The sequence below is a fragment of the Bubalus bubalis genome, chromosome 24, assembly GCF_019923935.1.
Source record: "Bubalus bubalis isolate 160015118507 breed Murrah chromosome 24, NDDB_SH_1, whole genome shotgun sequence".
NCBI classification, from domain to species: domain Eukaryota; kingdom Metazoa; phylum Chordata; class Mammalia; order Artiodactyla; family Bovidae; genus Bubalus; species Bubalus bubalis.
This window is the reverse complement of record NC_059180.1, coordinates 23,471,095-23,492,197: the sequence shown is the minus strand read 5'-3', so window position 1 is coordinate 23,492,197 and position 21,103 is coordinate 23,471,095. Positions and strand designations below refer to the sequence as shown.

Below are 21,103 nucleotides of genomic sequence, written 5' to 3'. Positions count from 1 at the left end.
AGAATAGCAAGGAGAGATAAGAAAGCATTCCTCAGTGATCAGTGCAAAGAAATAGAGGAAAACAATTGAATGGGAAAGACTAGAGATCTCTTCAAGAAAATTAGAGATATCAAGGGAAATTTCATGCAAAGATGGGCTCAATAAAGGATAGATATGGTATGGACCTAACAGAAGTAGAAGATATTAAGAAGTGCTGGCAAGAATACACAGAAGAACTGTACAAAAAGATCTTCATGACCCAGATAATCACGATCATGTGATCACTCACCCAGAGCCAGACATCCTAGAATGAGAAGTCAAGTGGGCCTTAGGAAGTATGACTAAGAACAAAGCTATTGGAGGTGATGGTATTCCAGTTGAGCTCTTTCAAATCCTGAAAGATGATGCTGTGAAAGTGCTGCACTCAATATGCCAGCACATTTGGAAAACTCAACAGTGGCCACAGGACTGGAAAAGGTCAGTTTTCATTCAAATCCCAAAGAAAGGCAGTGCCAAAGAATGCTCAAACGACCGCACAATTTTGCACTCATCTCACACACTAGTAAAGTAATGCTCAAAATTCTCCAAGCCAGGCTTCAGCAATATGTGAACCGTGAACTACCAGATGTTCCAGCTGGTTTTAGAAAAGGTAGAGGAACTAGAGATCAAATTGCCAACATCTGCTGGATCATGGAAAAAGCAAGAGAGTTCCATAAAAACATCTCTTTCTGCTTTATTGACTATGCCAAAGCCTTTGACTGTGTGGCTCACATTAAACTGTGGAAGATGCTGAAAGAGATGGGAATACCAGACCACCTGACCTGCCTCTTGAGAAACCTATATGCAGGTCAGGAAGCAACAGTTAGAACTGGACATGGAACAACAGACTGGATCCAAATAGGAAAAGGAGTACGTCAAGGCTGTATATTGTCACCCTGTTTATTTAACTTATATGCAGAGTACATCATGAGAAATGCTGGGTTGGATGAAGCACAAGCTGGAATCAAGATTTTTGGGAGAAATATCAGTAACCTCAGATATGCAGATGACACCACCCTTATGGCAGAAAGTGAAGAAGAACTAAAGGGCCTCTTGATGAAAATGAAAGAGGAGAGTGAAAAAGTTGTCTTAAAGCTCAACATTCAGAAAACTAAGATCACGGAATCCAGTCCCATCACTTCATGGCAAATAGATGGGGAAACACTGAAAGCAATGGCTGACTTTATTTTCTTGGGCTCCAAAATCACTGCAGATGTTGACTGCAGCCATGAAACTAAAAGATGGTTACTCCTTCGAAGGAAAGTTATGACCAACCTAGACAACATATTGAAAAGCAGAGACATTACTTTGCCAACAAAGGTCTGTCTAGTCAAGGCTATGGTTTTTCCAGTGGTCATGTATGGATTTGAGAGTTGGACTGTGAAGAAAGCTGAGTGCCAAAGAATTGATGCTTTTGAACTGTGGTGTTGGAGAAGACTCTTTTGAGTCCCTTGGACTGCAAGGAGATCCAACCAGTCCATCCTAAAGGAGATCAGTCCTGGGATTTCTTTGGAAGGAATGATGTTGAAGCTGAAGCTCCAATACTTTGGCCACCTGATGCAAAGAGGTGACTCATTTGAAAAGACCCTGATGCTGGGAAAGATTGAGGGCAGGAGAAGAAGGGGTTGACAGAGGATGAGATGGTTGGATGGCATCACTGACTCAATGGCCATGAATTTGGATAAACTCCAGCAGTTGGTGATGGACAGGGAGGCCTGGCGTGCTGCGGTTCATGGGGTTGCAGAGTCGGACATGACTGAGTGACTGAACTGAACTGAACTGAACTATGGAGTATTTTCTTTCATCTCAGAGGCTAGAATATCCATAAATGCTTTATAGATTGCAGAAATGGGAATCTGTGATTTTTTTTTTGGTTTAGTTTTAACTGTGTGCTTCTCCCTCAAAGCTGTAACCTTCTGGGGGAGGGCAACAAGATTGCAGAGTAGTATGATACTGAGCTTACTTCCCCCCATGAACATATAAAAAATACATCTACATGTGGAGCAAATTTCTTTGAAAACCAACTGGAGACTGGCAGGAAGACTCTTTGACAACCAAGGCTGTAAACAAAGATCCACATGGAGTTGTTCAGGAAGGGAGGAAAAGCAATCAGGTTGGGACATGTGCCCCTGGGAGGTGATATTAGAGGTATCATAATTGTAATGGCAAAAAATTAAAGATAGAGAATTCTAAAAGCAGCAAAAGAAAGGCAGAGTCACATACAAGGGAACTCCCATAAGGGTATCAGTTGATTTTTCTGCTGAAATTTTGCAAGCCAGAAGGCAGTGAAATTATGTATTTAAAGTCCTGAAAGGAAAAACCCTACAACCTAGGATACTTTCCTAGCAATACTATCATTCATAATTGAAGGAGAGATAAAAACTTCTCAGACAAGCAAAACCTAAGATTTCATCAATACTAGCCAAATCTAAAAGAAGTGTTAAAGTGTCTTCTTTAAGTGGAAAAGAAAAGACTATAACAAGAAGTAAGAATTTATAGAAAATGAAAATCCCACTAATAAAGGCAAATATATAGTATAGGCTGTGGATCAATCAGTTAAATAAGCTAGTATGAGGATTAAAAGACAAAAAATTGTTTAATCATCTATAAATCAACTATAGCTACAATAAACAGTTAAGGGATAAACATGAAGATGTACAATATGACATCAAAAACACAAAACATGGAGGAGGGGAGTGAAAATATAAATATTTTAGAATGTGTTTGTATTTAAATGACTATCAGATTTAAACAAGTAGATACATTTTATAGGTCAACACATATTACCCCTTTGGTAACCACAAATCAAAATCAAAAATCTATGATAGATACAAGAATAAATAGAAAGGAACAGGGCATAAGGATAAAAGAAAATGATCAAACCATAAGGGAAGAGGCTAAAAGAAGGAAATAACTGAGAAAACTACAAGCACAACCAGAAAAGAAGTAAAAAAAAATCTCAATAAGTTTATACTTATCAATAATCATTTTAAATGTCAATGGACTAAATTCTCCAATAAAAAGACATATAATGACTGATTGGATAAAAAAAAAAAAAAACCAAGACTGCTGCTAATAAGAGATTCTTCTTAGAGCTAAAGACACACAGACTGAAAATGAGGGGATAATAAAGGTATTTCACAAAATGAAAAGAAAAGTGGGGGTAGCAACACTCATATCACATAAAATAGACTTTAAAACAAAGTCTATAGCAAAAGAAAAACAAGACCATTGTATAATGATAAAGGGATCCATACAAGAAGAAAATATAACATTTGTTAACATATATGCACCTAATATAGGAGCAAACAAATATATAAAGCAAATATTAACAGACATAGAGGAGAAACTGACATTAATACACTAATAGGAGTGGACTTTAGTAACACGTTACTCACATAATTAGATCATCTAGAGAAAAAATCAATAAAGAAACAGTGGTCTTAAATGACACATTAGACCAATTGGACTTAACAATATCTAGAAGAAATTCCAACCCAAACCAGCAGAATACACGCTCTTTTCAAGTGCTCATGGAATGTCCTCCAGGATAGATCACACTCTAGGCAACAAAACAAGTCTTGACAAATTTAAGAAACTAGAAATTATATCACTTTTTTTTTTTCTGATCACAATATGAAACTAGAAAAACGATTACAGGGAGAAAAATGGTAAAAACACAAAAATAAACTACTAAAAACCAATGGATTAGTGAAGAAATTGAAGAAGAAATCAGGAAATACTTTGAGACAAGTGAAAAGAAAAATACAACTTTCCAAAATCTATGGGACAAAACAAAAGCAGATCTAAGAGGGAAGTTTATAGTGATATAGGTATACCTTAAGAAACAAGAAAAATCTCAGATAAACAACCTAACCTGCCAACTAAAGGAATTAGAAAAAGAACAAAGCCCCAAGTTAGCAGAGGGAAGGAAACAATAAAGATCAAAGAAAGAGAAATAAAATAGAGACAAAAATAGAAAAGATCAATGAAACAAAGTCCTAGCCACAGCAATCAGGCAAGGAAAAGAAACAAAAGGCATCCAAATTGGCAGGGAAAAAGGAAAACTGTCACTATTTCCAGATGATACATATATATATAGAAAACCCTAAAGTCTCCACAAAAAATTAGAACTGAAAAACAAATTCAGTAATGTTGCAGGATACAAGATTAATATACAGAAATCTGTTGTTTTTCTATACATTAATAGTGAAAGAGAAAGCAAGAAACCAATCTCCTTAAAATCATCAAAAAGAATAAAATACCTAGGAATAAACTTAACCGAGGAGGTGAAAGACCTATACTGTGAAAACTATAAAACACTGTGGAGGGAAATTGAAGATGGTACAAATAAATGGAAAGATATCTCATGCTCATGAATTGAAAGAATTAATATTAAAATGTCCATATTACCCAAAGCAATCTAATGTAAAAACCTTTCAAAATATTAAAAACAGAACTAGAAAAAATAATCTTAAAATGTATATAGAACAACAAAAGACCCTGAGTAGCCAAAACAATATTGAGAAAAAAAGAACAAAGCAGAAGTTATCTCAGCCCCTGACTTCAGACAATATTGCAACGCTACAGTAATCAAAACAGTATAAGACTGATAAAGCAAAACAGATGCAAAGATCAATGGAACAGAATAGACAGCCCAGATATAAACATGCTCATTTGTGGTCAATTAATCCATGATATAGGAGATAAAAAGGGCTTCCCTGGTGACTCAGATGGTAAAGAATCCATCTGCAATGTGGGGGACCTAGGTTGGGAAGATCCCCGGAGGAGGACATGGCAACCCACTCCAGTATTCTTGCCTGGAGAATCCTGATGGACAGAGGAGCCTAGGGGACTACAGTCTATGGGGTCACAAAGAGTCAGACATGACTGAGCAACTAAGCACAGCACAGGAGATAAGAATAAATAACAGGGAAAAGACAGTCTTTTCAATAAGTGGTGCTGGGAAAACTGGACAGCTACATGTAAAAGAATGAAATGGGAACACTTCCTAACACCATACACAAAAGATAAACTCAAAATGGATTTAAAACTAAATATAAGACTAGAAACCATAAAATTTTTAGAAGAAAATATAGGCAGAACACTCTTTGATATAAATCATAGCAATATTTTTTTGGATTCTTATCCCAAGGCAAAGGAAACAAAAGCAAAACTAAACTAAACAAATGGGATCTAATTAAGTTTAAAAGCTTTTGCACAGAAAAGGAAATAATGAACAAAACAAAAAGACAACCTACTGAAATGGGAGAAATTATTTGCAAATTGTATGACCAGTAAGAGGCTAATATCCATCTATAAACAGCTCATACAACTCTGTATTTAAAACAACAATCCAATCAAAAAATGGGCCAAAGACTTGAATAGACATTTTTCCTGAGTAGACATACAGATAGCTAACACACACTGAAAAGATGCCTAACATCACTAATTATTAGAGAAATGCAAATTGAAACCACAATGAGGTATCATGTCACACCTGTCAGAATGGTCATCATTAAAAAGACCACAAATAACAAATGTTGAAGAGGATGTGGAGAAAAGGGAACTCTCAGATACTGTTAGTGCAAATGTAAATTGGTGCAACTACTATGGAAAACAGTATGGAGGCTCCTCAAAAACCTAAAAATTGATCCAGCAATTCCACTCCTGGATATGTATCTGGAAAAACGCAAAGACAGTAATTCAAAAAGATATGTGCACCCCAATGTTTATGGACCATTACTTACAATAGCCAAGATATGGGAACAACCCAAGTGCCCATCAAGAGATGATGGGATTAAGAAGATATTGAATACAATGGAATATTACTGAGCTATAAGAAAGAATGAAATACTGCCATGTAGCAATATGGATGGACTTGGGGGACATTGCTTAGTGAAATAAGTCTAACAGAGGAAGACAAGTACTATATGTTATCACTTATATGTGGAATCTAAAAAATAAAACAAATGAATGAATACAACAAAACAGAAACAGACTCACAGATATGGAGAACAAAGTAGTGGTTACCAGTGGGGAGATGGAAGGGAGAGTAGCAATATAAAGGCAGGGGATTATGCAGTACAAACTGCTATGATTAAAGTAAGTAAGCTAAAGAATATATTGTACAACATAGGGAATATAGTCAGTATTTTATAGTGAGTTTATATAATCTATATAAATAGATTATATCTATAATCTGCTGCTGCTGCCAAGTCGCTTCAGTTGTGTCCGACTCTGTGCGACCCCATGGACTGCAGCCTACCAGGCTTCTCCGTCCATGGGATTCTCCAGGCAAGAACACTGGAGTGGGTTGCCATTTCCTTCTCCAATATCTATAATCTATATAACCTATAATAATCTATAACCTAATATATTATTAATATATTATTAATAGATCTATAATCTATAATAATCTTGAGTCACTAGTTATACATTTAAAACTAATATAGTAAATCAATTATACATTTAAAAAATTGTTTGCTCCTTCTGTGTTTATTACAATCTGGCATAGTGCTTGATTATCAGTTTTTAACATGAATTTAATGAATGTTGCCCTTTTCTCCAGTCATACATGAAGAGGGCAACTGGATCCATAAGCATGTATTAATATTTTGAATATTCTTTTCCAAATATGGGAGGTGGGTCTGATAGAGCATGTTTTGTCATCCCTGGGATGAATCAGTCCTTCTAGTGAGTGACTGAGTGACTGAGTGTCTCCAGAGAAAGAGTGAGGGTAAAGAGTGAGGGTAGGGGAAGCAACTTGCAGACTTGCAACCAGACAGAGGACGGTTCTCAGCCTGCCCTGAAACGAAACAGGGCCTTTGTTCACCTCAGCACCCCTCATGATGACTAATAAATGAGTGAGCCCTGATCCCATCCCAGGAAGGGATGTGTCAATGTGTTAGAAAAATGTCACTCTTTTTGATGATAAACCCTTGCCAAAGTCCACTCATCAAAAAATATCTGCTCAATGTCATGTGGCAGTCTGGATGGGAGGGGAGCTTGGGGTACAAATGATACATGTATATGTATGGCTTAGTCACTTCACTGTTCACCTGAAACTATCACAATATTGATCTGCTAAACCCCACTACAAAATAAAAAGTTAAAAAAAAAAAAGAGTTGTACTTGAGATATTGTATTAGATACAACAGGTCAAATACATCCTATTTCTATAGCAAGCTTAGACACCAAACAAATATTTCCAATGAAAGCTTTTCTTTGCATCCTAGGAAATGACCTACTTTGTTTAAATTTAAGGTATCCAAAACTAATTTGGGCTTCCCTGGTGGCTCAGACAGTAAAGACTCTGCCTGCAATGCGGGAAGAATCTACCTGGGTTGGGAAGATCCCCTGGAGGAGGACACGGCAACCCACTCCAGTATTCTTGTCTGGAAAATCCCCATGGACAAAGGAGCCTAGCGGGCTACAGTCAGGGGTCTCAAAGAGACAGACACAACTGAGCGACTAAGTACAAAATTAATTTATGTGTGCTTTTGCTCCATCCCAATATACTGGCTAAATTCTGTGAGTTATTTTGTGAATAATACACAAAATTCACTTCAATTTTAAAATAAGAAAGGTGGATGATGCATCCTGTGGCCAACATCAATGATTGAAGAAAAGAACTGATTTTTGAGACCTGCCCCTGCTTTGCATATTTCAGTAGTTCTCAATCTTGGCTGTACCTTAGAATCACCTGGGAGCTTTAAGAAAAATACTAATGCTCAGGCCACACCCTAGGCTAAAGGAATAAGAGTCTCTAGGAGCGGGGGCAGGGGCATTACCATTCTTTAAGTTCCCAGGTATACCAGAGTACAGCCAGAGTGGAAAAGCACTGGCTAGCTGGCTAGCTCATCTTTCGGAGAAGGCAATGGCAGCCCACTCCAGTACTCTTGCCTGGAAAATCCCATGGATGGAAGAGCCTGGTAGGCTGTAGTCCATGGGGTCGCTAAGAGTCGGACACAACTGAGAGACTTTCCTTTCACTTTTCACTTTCATTCATTGGGGAAGGAAATGGCAAGCCACTCCAGTGTTCTTGCCTGGAGAATCCCAAGGACGGGGAAGCCTGGTGGGCTTCCGTCTCTGGGGTCTCACAGAGTCGGACACGACTGAAGCGACATAGCAGCAGCAGCAGCAGCAGCTCATCTTTACTCAGACTAACTTTTTACACCTCAGATGCTTCCCTAAAGGAGTCTCCTGTAACATCCTCTCCCTATTTGTCCGTTTCTGATCACGTCTGCATTTCTTCATGTGGTTTTTGTCCTGAAACCAGCCAAGGAAGAGGGAATGCTATTCACTGGGAAGCAGAAGCCAGAGTCTCCCAAAGGAGGCATCAGGAATTTCTAACATTTCAGAAGCAATGGAGGAATAGCAGGACTGTTTGAAGGATACAAGGATTCAAAAGGCAAGAAATATCACAGGAGATGGTTTTTAAGTCCTCTTAAAAGTGCAGTTTTAAGACTCTCTAAGTACTCTTGCCTTGAAAATCCCATGGACGGAGGAGCTTGGTGCAGGCTACTATCCATGGGGTCGCAAAGAGTCGGGCATAACTGAGTGACTTCACTTTCACTTTTTCTTTCAGTTTTAAGACACTGATTTTATTGCAACATTCTACATCTAATTTAAATTTTAAGAATGAATTTTCACTTACTCATGCTTCTAGGCTTTATTATATAAACTTTCCTCTCTCTCCCCGCTATTCCTTTTCTCCCGTCTGCTGAGTTTCTGTATCCTGGTCTTCCTCAGGCCTGTCAGTTTCACTCTCTCCTCCTTTCTTCCTCTACTCCTTCACCAGCAGCTCATGCTCCACTTCACCTCCTACAGCCTTTCTCTGTGTGTGTGTCTTTGTTTTCCTGTCTCTATTTCTCTTCTTTCTGATCTATTTTCTTCCCACTCACTCTTTATTTTTGTATGTCTCTGTATCTCTGGTTGGGGGCGGTGGAGGCGGGGGTGGGGGGGGTGGATGGGCGGGGGAGGGTGGTCTCTGCTCTGTCTCCATTGTTCACTTTCAGCTTTTCTGTGTCTTAGCTTATTTCTGCTGTTCTCTCTTGCCAACATCTTTCGCTGTCATCTGTATCTGACACTGGAAGAGTCTCTCACTCCCCCATTCACCCCTCCCTGTGCTTGTCTTTTCTTCCTCCAGATTTCTTTTCATCCCGACCTCTTTCTCTCTGTTTATGATCTCTTCATGCCTATGTGCATGTATCTAGGTGTCCAGGTCTCTATTTCTTGCTCAGTCTCACTATCTTTCCATTTCTCTGTGTCTGTCTCAGTCTCCTTTTTCCTCTTTCAGTGTCTCTCTCTCTCTCTTTTTCTCAGTTTCTCCTTTATCTTTCTCTCCCTAGCTCTTTTTGTTTCTCTCCCTGCCTCTCACCCACATACTGCTCTGGGTGCTTGCTCCCTTCATTTGTGTAACAATGTAACATCTGCATGACCTTCATTTGTGTTACAGGCGGGGGCCTTGACTGAGTTTGGCTTCACCTAAAGATGCCTGCATTTTCCTTACTGACTGAGAGGAGAGAGCATGGTGAAGAAACACAAGTGAGTACACCCGTATCCTGGGGCCCATCTTATTTCCCCTAAGACACCATGATACGGCCTGCAGGCCTGGGGCAGGATGATTGGGGATGCTGGCCCCCTTCCTGTCAGGAGAGGGCAGCCTGTGTATGCCTCTGGGTTGGGAAGGGTGCTGCAAGGGGTTACCGCTGCCACTGGGGTCCGGCTTCCTCTCTGGTCTCAGCCCTTTCATCACACAGATGCTCTCCATGACCAGCTTGACAGGCCCAGGTGGGTTCTGCATGGCCTTCACCAGCGAGATATCTGCCGGGTTCAGCGTGTCCAGTGCAGCGAGCGCAGCCTCGAGCGCCGGCATCGCCTCTGCCAAGTCCCCTTCGCACTCGTTCTGTAGGCAGCACAGGGACAAGGGGTGAGTGCCCGGCGCCCGGCATACAGAGGGTGAAGCAAGGTCGGCCCTGGGAGAAGCAGCAGAAGTGGGAAGAGGTGCTTCCTGCCCCAGAGTCCTCCCAGGACAGTGTCTTCTCCTGGAGGTTTGCATGCAAGGATGGCTCTGAAAGGCAGCAGGGAAGCATGCATGCATTTGGGAGCTGTGGTTTGGATGCCTGGGACATTTGAGAATTTACCTGGTCTATAATCTTTTACAGAATCAAGCTTTTGGTTTTTAACTAATTCCCAAGGGGTATATGTCACGAGTGACTTCATACCAACTGATCAATGATGGGTTGAGAGATGAAGTGAAAAATGAGGCCTATCTCTGAGTGACAGATGGTAAGGGGATTACAGCAAGTTTGGGGAGGAATAAGGCATGAGGGGTGGGAGAATATCAGAGATAGGGTGAGAGTCTAGGACGTACTATAGCTCAGAGATGGGATAGAGGTGAACCTGGGGACAGGGTGATGTTTAAGGCCAGAGTTTAAGGATGAGGAATGGGGATAAAGACTAGAGCTGGGTAGTGAGTCCTGGGAAAAAGAGAACAGAATATGTTTTGTCCATTATTTCTTTGTTTAAAAACAAAACTAATACAATGGAATATTATTCAGCCATAAAAAGAAATGAAGTAATGATTCATGCAACAACATGGATAAACCTGGAGAACATTATGCTAAGTGAAACCATCCAGATAGACACAAAATGGCACCTGCTCTATGATTCCATTTACATAAAATGTGCATAAAAGGAAAATCCATATAGGCAGAAAGTAGGTTAGTGGTTGACAGGGCTGGGTGGAAGAAACGGCTAGTGACTACTAATGAATATAGGTTTCTTTTTGGGGTGATGAAGATGTTCTAGAATTACATAGTGGTTATGACTGTATAACTTTGTGAATATACTAAAAAAAAAAACCCTCTGAATTGCATGATTTTAAAAGGTGACTATTAATGGTATGTGAATTATATCTCAATTTTTTTTAAAAAAGGAAATCTCAACATTATAAAATTCTGTATAGATTACAGTTGGCCCTCTGTAACTGTGGATTTGGGGCCACAGATCCAGAAGGCAGGGGGCTTGAGCATCTGAGCATTTTGGTATCTGTGGGTCCAGAGGCGGGGATGGGGTGGGGAAGGCTGGACCCAATCTCCTGTAAATACAACTGTATTTAGCAGTCCAATTCTTTTCCTTCAACAACAAAACAATGAGGTCTTGGGAGAAAAAAATGAGTTAACCAAGGCCACAAAACTGGTTAGTCACTGAGCCAAGTTCCAACTTTGGGCCCCCGGCTCCCCATTCAGTGAATTTTCTGATAGTCTCCCAGCCCAGGGAGTGATAACACAGTCAGGATTGAAGTGAAATTTCACAAGAGAATGTCAAAAGCAGTGTGTGTCAAAATCTATGTCCTGCAGATTTATTTTGATAAGCAAACAAAATAAGGTTCCACCTTCTTACATGTATGTGTGTGTTGGAGCTTCAGCTTCAGCATTAGTTCTTACAATGAAGATTCAGGGTTGATTTCCTTTAGGACTGATTGGTTTGCTCTTCTTGCTGTCCAAGGGACTTTCAGGAGTCATCTCCAGCACTGCAATTTGAAGCATCAATTCTTTGGCACTCAGCCTTCTTTATGGCCCACTGTCACATTACGCCTCCCAATGTTGAGATGGCTCTGCTTCTTTCCTAAGGGGTAAGGCCTGGGTTCCAGCAAGGTTGTTCATCCAATGACTCAAAAGGCCTCTTTTATTGTTCAGTCACTAAGTTGTGTTCAACTCTTTGCAACGCCATGAACTGCAGCATGCCAGGTTCCCCCATCCTTAACTATGTTCTGGAGTTTGCTCAAATTCATGCCCATTGAGTCGAGGATACTATCTAACCATCTCATCCTCTGCTGTCCCCTTGTCCTTTTGCATTCAATCTTTCCCAGCATGAGGATCTTTTCCAATGAGTCGGCTCTTCACATCAGATGGTCAAAGTATTGGAGCTTCAGCTTCAGCATCAGTCCTTCCAAAGAATATTCAGGGTTGATTTCCTTTAGGACTGACTGGATTGATCTCCCTCCTGTCCAAGGGGATCTCAAGAGTCTTCTCCAGCACCTCAATTCAAAAGCATCAGTTCTTTGGTACTCAGCCTTCTTTATGGTCCAACTCTCATATCCATACATGACTACTGGAAAAGTCATAGCTTTGACTACATGGACCTTTGTTGGCAAAGTGATGTCTCTGCTTTATAATATGCTATCTAGGTTTGCCATAGCTTTCCTTCCAAGGAGCAAGCATCTTTTAATTTCATGGCTGCAGTCACCATCTGCAGTGATTTTAGGGCCCCCCCAAAATAAAATCTGTCACTGTTTCCCCTTTTCCCCCTTCTGTTTGCCATGAAGTGATTGGACCAGATGCCATGATCTTAGTTTTTTTGTTTTAATGTTGAGTTTAAAGCCAGCAATTTTTTTTAACTTTAAACTTTTTATTTTGTGTTGATGTATAGCCAATTAGGCTTCCCTGGTAGCTCAGATGGTAAAGAATCTGCTATGCGGGAGACTCAGGTTTGTTCCTTGGGTTGAGAAGATCCCCTGGAGAAGGGAATGGAAACCCACTCCAGTATCAAACCAGTTAATCCTAAAGGAAATCAACCCTCAATATGGTTGGAAGGACTGATGCTGAAGCTGAAGCTCCAATACTTTGGCCACCTGATGAGAAGAGCCAACTCAGTGGAAAAGATCCTGATGCTGGGAAAGATTGAGGGCAGGAGGAGTAGTGGGTGACAGAGGATGAGATGGTTGAATGGCATCATCGACTCAGTGGACATGAGTTTGAGCAAACTCCAGAAGATAGTGAAGAACAGTGAAGCCTGGCGTGCTGCAGTCAGTGGGGTTGGAAAGAGTTGGACACAACTTAGTGACTGAACAACAACAACTCTGCATTAAAGTTAAATAAGCAAGGTAACAATATATAGCCTTGACATACTCCTTTCCCAATTTTGAACCAGTCTGTTGTTCCATGTAAAGTTCTAACTATTGGTTCTTGACCTGCATACAGGTTTCTCAGGAGACAGATAAGGTGGCCTGGTATTCCCATCTGTTTAAGAATTTTCCACAGTTTTTTGTGATCCACATAAAGGCTTTAGTGTAGTCAATGAAGCAGAAGCAGATGTTTTTCTGGAATTCCCTTGCTTTCTTTGTGGTCCAATGGATGTTGGCAATTTGATCTCTGGTTCCTCTGCCTTTTCTAAACCCAGCTTGTACCTCTGGAAGTTCTCAGTTCACATACTGCTGAAACATAGCTTGAAGGATTTTGAGTATAAGCTTACTAGTATGTGAAATGAGCACAATTGTATGGTAGTTTGAACATTTTTTGGCATTCCTCTTCTTTGGGAATAGAATGAAAACTGACCTTTTCCTGTTCTGTGGCCACGGTTGAACTTTCCAAATTTGCTGACATATTGACGGCCACATTTTACAGCATTATCTTTTAAGGTTTGAAATAGCTCAGCTGGAATTCCATCACCTCCATTAGCTTTGCTTGTAGTAGTGCTTCCTAAGGCCCACTTGACTTCACACCCTAGGATGTCCAGCTCTCAGTGAGTTTCCACAATATCATGGTTTTCCAGGTCATTAAGAATTTTTTTTTTTTTAAATAGTTCTTCTGTGTATTCTTGTCACTCTCCTTAATCTCTTTTCTTTCTGTTAGCTCCTTACTGTTTCTGTCCTTTATCATGCCCATCCTTGCAAGATATATTCCCCTGCTATCTCCAGTTTTCTTGAAGAGATCTCTAGTCTTTTCCATTCAATTGTTTTCCTCTATTTCTTTGCATTGTTCATTTCAGAAGGTCTTCTTATCTGTCCTTGCTATTCTCTGGAACTCTGCATTGAGTTGTGTATATCTTTCCCCTTCTCCCTTGCCTTTCATTTCTCTAATTTCCTCAGCTATTTTTACAGCATCTCATATCTCAGACAACCACTTTGCTTTCTAGCATTACTTTTTCTTTGGGATGGTTTTTGTCACTGCCTTCAGTACAGTGTTATGAACCTCTGTCCATAGTTCTTCAAGCACTCTGTCTACCAGATCTAATTCCTTGAATCTATTTGTCACCTTCACTGTATAATCATAAGGGATTTGAGTTAGGTCATACCTGAATGCCCTAATGGTTTTCCCTACTTTCCTCAATTTAAGGCTGAATTTGCAATAAGGAGCTTGTTATCTAAGCCACAGTAAGCGCCAGGTCTTCTTTTTGCTGACTGTATAGAGCTTTTCCATCTTCAGCTGAAAAAAATGTAATCAAGCTGATTTCAGTATTGACCCTCAAGTGATGTCCATGTATAGAGTTGTCTCTTGTGTTGTTGGAAGAAGATGTTTGCTATGACCAATGTGTTCTCTTGGCAAAACTGTTAGCATTTGCCCTGCTCATTTTGTACTCCAAAGCCAAAGTTGTGTGTTGCCCCAATATCTCTTGACTTCCTACTTTTGCATTTCAATCCTCTGTGATGAAAAGGACATGCTTTTGGTGTTAGTTACAGAAGGTCTTATAGACTGTGTGCATCACAATAAACTGCGGAAAATTCTGAAAGAGATGGGAATACCAGACCATCTGACCTGCCTCTTGAGAAACCTGTATGCAGGTCAGGAAGCAACAGTTAGAACTGGACATGGAACAACAGACTGGTTCCAAATAGGAAAAGGAGTACATCAAGGCTGTATATTGTCACCCTGCTTATTTAACTTATACGCAGAGTACATCATTAGAAATGCTGGGCTGGAAGAAGCACAAGCTTGAATCAAAACTGCTGGGAGAAATATCAATAACCTCAGATATGCAGATGATACCACCTTTATGGCAGAAAGTGAAGAAGAATTAAAGAGCCTCTTGATGAAAGTGAAAGAGGAGACTGAAAAAGTTGGCTTAAAGCTCAACATTCAGAAAACTAAGATCATGGCATCCGGTCCCATCACTTCATGGCAAATAGATGGGGAAACACTGAAAGCAATGGCTGACTTTATTTTTGGGGGCTCCAAAATCACTGCAGATGGTGATTGCAGCCATGAAATTAAAAGACACTTACTCCCTGGAAGGAAAGTTATGACCAACCTAGATAGCATATTAAAAAGCAGAGACATTACTTTGTCAACAAAGGTCCATCTAGTCAAAGCTATGGTTTTTCCAGTAGTCATGTTTGGATGTGAGAGTTGGACTATAAGGAAAGCTGAGCGCCAAAGAATTGATGCTTTTGAACTGTGGTGTTGGAGAAGACTCTTGAGAGTTCCTTGGACTGCAAGGAGATTCAACCAGTCCATCCTAAAGGAGATCAGTCCTGGGTGTTCATTGGAAGGACTGATGTTGAAGCTGAAACTCCAATACTTTGGCCACCTGATGTGAAGATCTTACTCATTTGAAAAGACCCTGATGCTGGGAAGGATTGAGGGAGGGAGGAGAAGGGGACGACAGAGGATAAGATGGTTGGATGGCATCATCAACTTGATGGACATGGGTTTGGGTGGGCTCCAGGAGTTGGTGATGGACAAGGAGGCCTGGCATGCTGCGGTTCATGGGGTCGCAGAGTCAGACATGACTGAACAACTGAATTGAACTAGAAGATCTTGTAGGTCTTCATAGAACCATTTGACTTCAGTTTCTTTAGCACTAATGCTTGGGGCATAGACTTGGATTATTGTGATGCTAAATGGTTTGCCTTGGAAATAAACTGAGATCATTCTGTCTTTTTTTGAGATTACAGTCAAGTACTGCATTTTGGACTCTTGTTGACTGTGAGGGTTACTTCATTTCTTCTAAGGGCTTCTTGCCCACAGTAGTTGATATAATGGTTACCTGAATTAAATTCACCCATTTCTATCCATTTTAGTTGACTGATTTCTAAAATGTAGATGTTCACTTTTGCCATCTCCTGCTTGACCATGTCCAATTTATCTTGGTTCTAACATTCCAGGTTTCTATGCAATATTGTTCTTTACAGCATTGGACTTAACTTTCACCACCAGACACATCCACAACTGAGTGTCATTTCCACTTTGGCCCAGCATCTTCTTTCCTCCTGAATCTGTTTCCCTGCTCTTTCCCTGTAGCATATTGGATACCTTCAGACCTGGGGGCTTACCTTCTGGTGTCATATCTTATTGCCTTTTCATGCTGCTCATGGGGTTTTCTTGGCAGGAATACTGGAGTGATTTGCCATTTCATCCTCCTATGTTTTGTCAGAACTCTTAACTATGTATGACCTGTCTGTCTTGCATAGCATGGCTCATAGCTTCATTGCTTTACACAGCAAGATCGTTCGCCACAACAAGGCTGTGATCCATGAAGATGCAAAAGGCCTCTGGTTGTAACGTTATCTTTAACAGTGATTCTCAATCTTGACTGTGCATCAGAGTCACTGAGGAGCATTTAGAGCATACACATCTTCAAGTTCCACACCCAGAGGTTCTGATTCATTCAGTCTGGTGCGGTGGTAGAGGGGTCTGGGAATCTGCATTTTTAAAACTCCAAAGGTGATTCTGGCACACAGCTCTGTTGAGAGACTCAAGCTGATACTCTGGAAACACTGAGAACAAGGCAGGAAATAATAGACTTCAATGCCCAATAGGGGAATGGCTACTTGATGGGTGAAGCACCTACTTAAAATGGTCATTAAAATGATTATATGACATTTTGGAAAAACATTTGTGATAAGCTGCTAAGGAAACAAAACCATAAAACAAGTCACAATTATGCTATGGTTGCAATAATAAACCTATCCACGTGTATGGACAGGAACTAGAGGAAAGCCTGGAAAAGTGGAAACGTGTTAAAGCTGAGGTCTTAAAAGTCATTTTGTATGTGTTATTACTGCTACATCATTTGCTTCCATGATAAGAAATTATAATTAAAAATGACCCCTGTAGCTTAGCAGTGCACCGAGCAGCAAGCTGTTCGAGGCTTGTGAATCACAGTGCTTACTGACAAAATGTAATCAACTCTGCAGTACTTCTGGCATTAGTTATGATTCTCATTATGGGGGAAAGAAATGACACATTAGCTTAAAAAGAATGGACCAATTTAAGCAAACCATTTTACTTGGGAGCAAAGCGTTTGAGGACTGACTCTTTTCTTGCCAATCTCCTGATCCTCCTATTGTGAATCCCATTCCATTGCAGAACTTCTGAACTTCATTAAGTACCACACTGGGTGCTCTCCCAGGTTCTCTCATTTCTAGGCGTGTGAAGAGTTTAAAGAAAATCATCCATCCTTGTGTGGAAAAGGGCTGTAGCCATGAGAGGTTCAGGAGGGGTTTCTGGTCCTTACAAAAAAAGCCTTAGAGCAAGCACAGGTTTTATTCTCCTCCTTGGAGAGTTTCTTCCACTTCCTGACTCACCTCCGGGATGTCACTCCCAGTACTTGGGGAGGGGATGGCAGAGCACTAGACCTCACCCTTCACACCAAAACCATAGGTGGCAGTTTATTGCCCAGGAATGGGTGTGGTGGGCCATCTCCTTATAAAGCTGATGTCACCTCTTGCCTCCCTCCTGTTCCAGCAAGTCACTGTTTTCCTCTGACATTGTACAACAGAACCCTATATGTGAGAATACCTGCACATGGTGAGAGACTGGTCTTCATAAAACAGGCAAGTCCACTTGGTACAGGGTCAAGAATGACACTTTTGGAGGATAGTTAACATGGGCTGTTAAGCTCTGATTGTATGCTGGACACATGCCATAAGCTTTACATGTTTTGCTCTCAGTATCTCCATTTTATAGGTTAGGAAACTGGTTAGGAATGGACAGAGCAAAGTTGAGCCCTGATATGCCTGATTCTAGTATAGAACCATGGAAGAGTTGCAAATTCACATGCTCTAGGGGCCAGCCACTGGGCTTCCCTGGCGGCTCGACAGTAAAGAATCCATCTGCAATGCAGGAGACCTGGGTTCGATCCCTGGGTTGGGAAGATCCCCTGGAGGAGAACATGCAACCCACTCCAGTATTCTTGCCTGGAGAATCCCCATGGACAGAGGAGCCTGGTGGGCTACAGTCCACGGGCTTGAAGAGAGCTGGACATGACTGGGCGACTAAGCACTCAGCACAGGGCCAGGCCAGTGATGTGAGTGTGGCAGGTAAGCTGACTGGGACTTTGACGAGCTGGAACACACAAAGGACAGCTGCCAACGGATGCAACCCAGGAATGCAGGTCCAGTGTTACCCAAGAGCCCGATTTTTTTCTAAGGAAAGCTGAAATTTTAGACTTTTTACTTGAAATCTTTTGATTTTTAAAAGTTGATAACTATTTCAAATGAAAAGAAATACTGTATGTGTCATAGAATATTATATTGCCCAGCTGCTAATTTTTGTAACTCCTGGAATAGTGGTCATATGCAAAGGCTTTGGAATCAGAGCGATGTGGATTTTAATCCCGGTTCAATCACATTGTTACTGTGTGATCTTAGGCAAATCATTTTAGTTTTTGTATCATGATTTTCTCATTTGTAAACTAGGAATGATACCATTTGCCTTGCAGGGCTGTTAGGATGATGAAAGTTAATATAAATCAAGTAGAGAGAAGAGAGAAGAAACTCTCTATTCACTCCCATTTCCCCACTGCCTAGAAAAGTGCCAGCAAAAAGTAAGTGTTAAATAAATATTTTTTAAATAAATAAATACCAAATATACTATGGGCTTCCCTGGTAGCTCAGCTGGTAAAAAATCCTTTGCAATGCAGGAGACCCCAGTTTGATTCCTAGGTCGGGAAGATCTGCTGGAGAAGATATAGGCTACCCACTCCAATATTCTTGGGCTTCCCTTGTGGCTCAGCTGGTAAAGAATCTGCCTGTAATGTGGGAGATCTGGGTTTGATCCCTGGGTTGGGAAGATCCCCTGGAGAAGGGAAAGGCTACCCATTCCAGTATTCTGGCCTGGAGAATTCCATGGACTGTGCAGTCCATGGGGTCACAAAGAGTTGGACATGACTGAGCAACTTTTACTTCACTTTCAAATACACCTTAATGGTGCTGGTAAGTAGTAGCTTTTATTATCATCCTGTTATAGAACGGTAAATTACCTGCTACATTATGTGCCCAGTGCTCAATGTCCACTGGCAGTCCTACCAGTAGGACTATGAGTGAGCATGCCCCTCTTATCCAGGGCATGCATTGTGGAACTCTGAGACCAGGGACTGGATCCAAGTGAATCTCAGGACTCACTGGAAAAAAGGCCTATTCTTTTGAAAAAAGTGCCCCATGATCTAGAAGTGAGACACAAACTAATTCTTGTTCAAGCTCTTGTTTGAAGAATGGTCAAAAGAGCTTTTCTAACTGCTATGTGGGGCACAAGGACAAGTATCTTCAGTTAAGTGCCATGAGCCTCGGAGTTGGATCCTACCAACAGGTCAGACAAAGACAGTTTACCACTGAACTCCAGTGTTGTTGGCTTCCAGACCTTGATGGCTGTCATTACTATAAGTCCAAAGTCATTGTGATACTCAAATGGAACTGTATACTTGAAAACGCTTGGAGAAATATATAACATGAACATCAATCAGATTTGCTAATAATATCTGAATACAGGTGAAGCCCTTTCCAGGACTTTTCTTCTTTGGTACAAAAATTATCTTCAAATGGGGTCCTCTAGATTCAACATTCTGTCATTTGACAAATATTTACTCCACACCTTACACCAGCTACATTTGAGCAAAAACATGATTGAGGTGAAGGAGATAGTCAGGGGAAACAGCCCGTGCAAGGGCCCTGAGGTGGGACATGCCTTGTGTTTAGTGAATAGCTAGGAGGCCATTGTGGCCAGAAAAGAGTCAATGAGAAGAAAGAAATATGAAACAGGGTTAGATCCTGCTGGGGCTTATTCGACTTTGATTGAGATGGAGAGTATTTGTAAAACAATAATTCTTCCAGGTGTCCTTTACTAGCTATGTGATGCTGGGAAACTAACCTTTCAAGTCTCATTGTTTCCCTCTGCAAGATAGGCATGACCGTGTATATTCTGTGAGACTCTGTTAGGCTCTAGTGAGATGATAGATGAACCCTGAAAATGCCGGTTCCCTTTCTTTCCTCTCAGCAAGTTATACCTTGATTCCTTGAGCAATGGCAGCAGCAGCATTGGCTTCTTTTTCATCTGCTTGCACTAGAAGTTTCTTGGCATCAGCTTCTTGAGTCTCTGCCTCGATTTTCACCATCATCTTAGCGGTCTCCTCAGAGGTCTGAATGAGTTGGGGTTGGAGGGCAGTCAGTTCCACTTGCATGACGGCTACCTGGCAAGAAGAGAGGATGGGTGGGGTGCCAGCTCAGCTATATAAATGTCAAAAATGGAACAGTTGGCAAAAGTTGAAATGATTCTCTAACTGATAATACATGCAGAAAATACAAATGATGTTAATGGTACTGGGTACATATTTGTTGGCTGGAGTTTCTCTCTTTGATCCTGTAATATTTCATTATTTAGTTCATGCTGTGTGTTGTAATTATCAAGCTCCATGATAGGCACTAGACATATAATAGTAATCTTAAATTTTTTAAAAAGATACAACATTAAAAAAAGGTATTCTTGTATTGAGCCTACACTACACTTTAGTATTGGGGGCAGGGAAATACAGAAGTAAGTTAGGGGGAAAAATCCCTACATTTTTTTAAGTCTGTGAAGGAATATACATGGCTGAGATAGCTGGGAAGGACAGAACTTTAAAGGTCATATTTTTCCCCCAACAGTCTGATGCCCTCTACAACATTCCTGTCTAGTAGTTTTCTGGCCACTGTTTGAATACTTCTACTGATGGGGAGGTCACCACCTCTGGAGGGGAGTTGGACCATTTTTGAGACAACTTAACACATTAGATTTTCCTGATAAGGGGCTGGAATTTACCCTCATGCAATTTAAAAAATTTTTTTAATTAATTAATTTATTTTATTGGAGGATAATTACTTTACAATATTGTGGTGGCTTTTGCCATACATCAACATGAATCAGCCACGGGTGCACATGTGTCCTTCCATCCTGAACCCCCTCCCACATCCCTCCCCACCCCATCCCTCAGAGTTATCCCAGAGCACCGACTCTGAGTGCCCTGCTTCATGCATCGAACTTGCACAAGTCATCTATTTTATATATGGTGATATACATGTTTCAAAGTCATCCCACCCTCGCCT

General features: G+C 40.8%; 1 protein-coding gene across 1 annotated transcript in view; it reads right to left on the bottom strand.

The window, feature by feature from the left end:
* The window catches only part of DNAH3 (dynein axonemal heavy chain 3), a 242,044-nt gene that overhangs the window by 36,572 nt on the left and 184,369 nt on the right, over positions 1 to 21,103 (bottom strand). Inside the window, exons 50-51 of the mRNA XM_025274559.3 lie at positions 20,029 to 20,211; positions 9,730 to 9,928 (exon numbers count right to left, since the gene is read on the bottom strand). Of these exons, the coding sequence (XP_025130344.3) occupies positions 9,730 to 9,928; positions 20,029 to 20,211 (382 nt within the window). The remainder of the gene's footprint in view (positions 1 to 9,729; positions 9,929 to 20,028; positions 20,212 to 21,103) is intronic.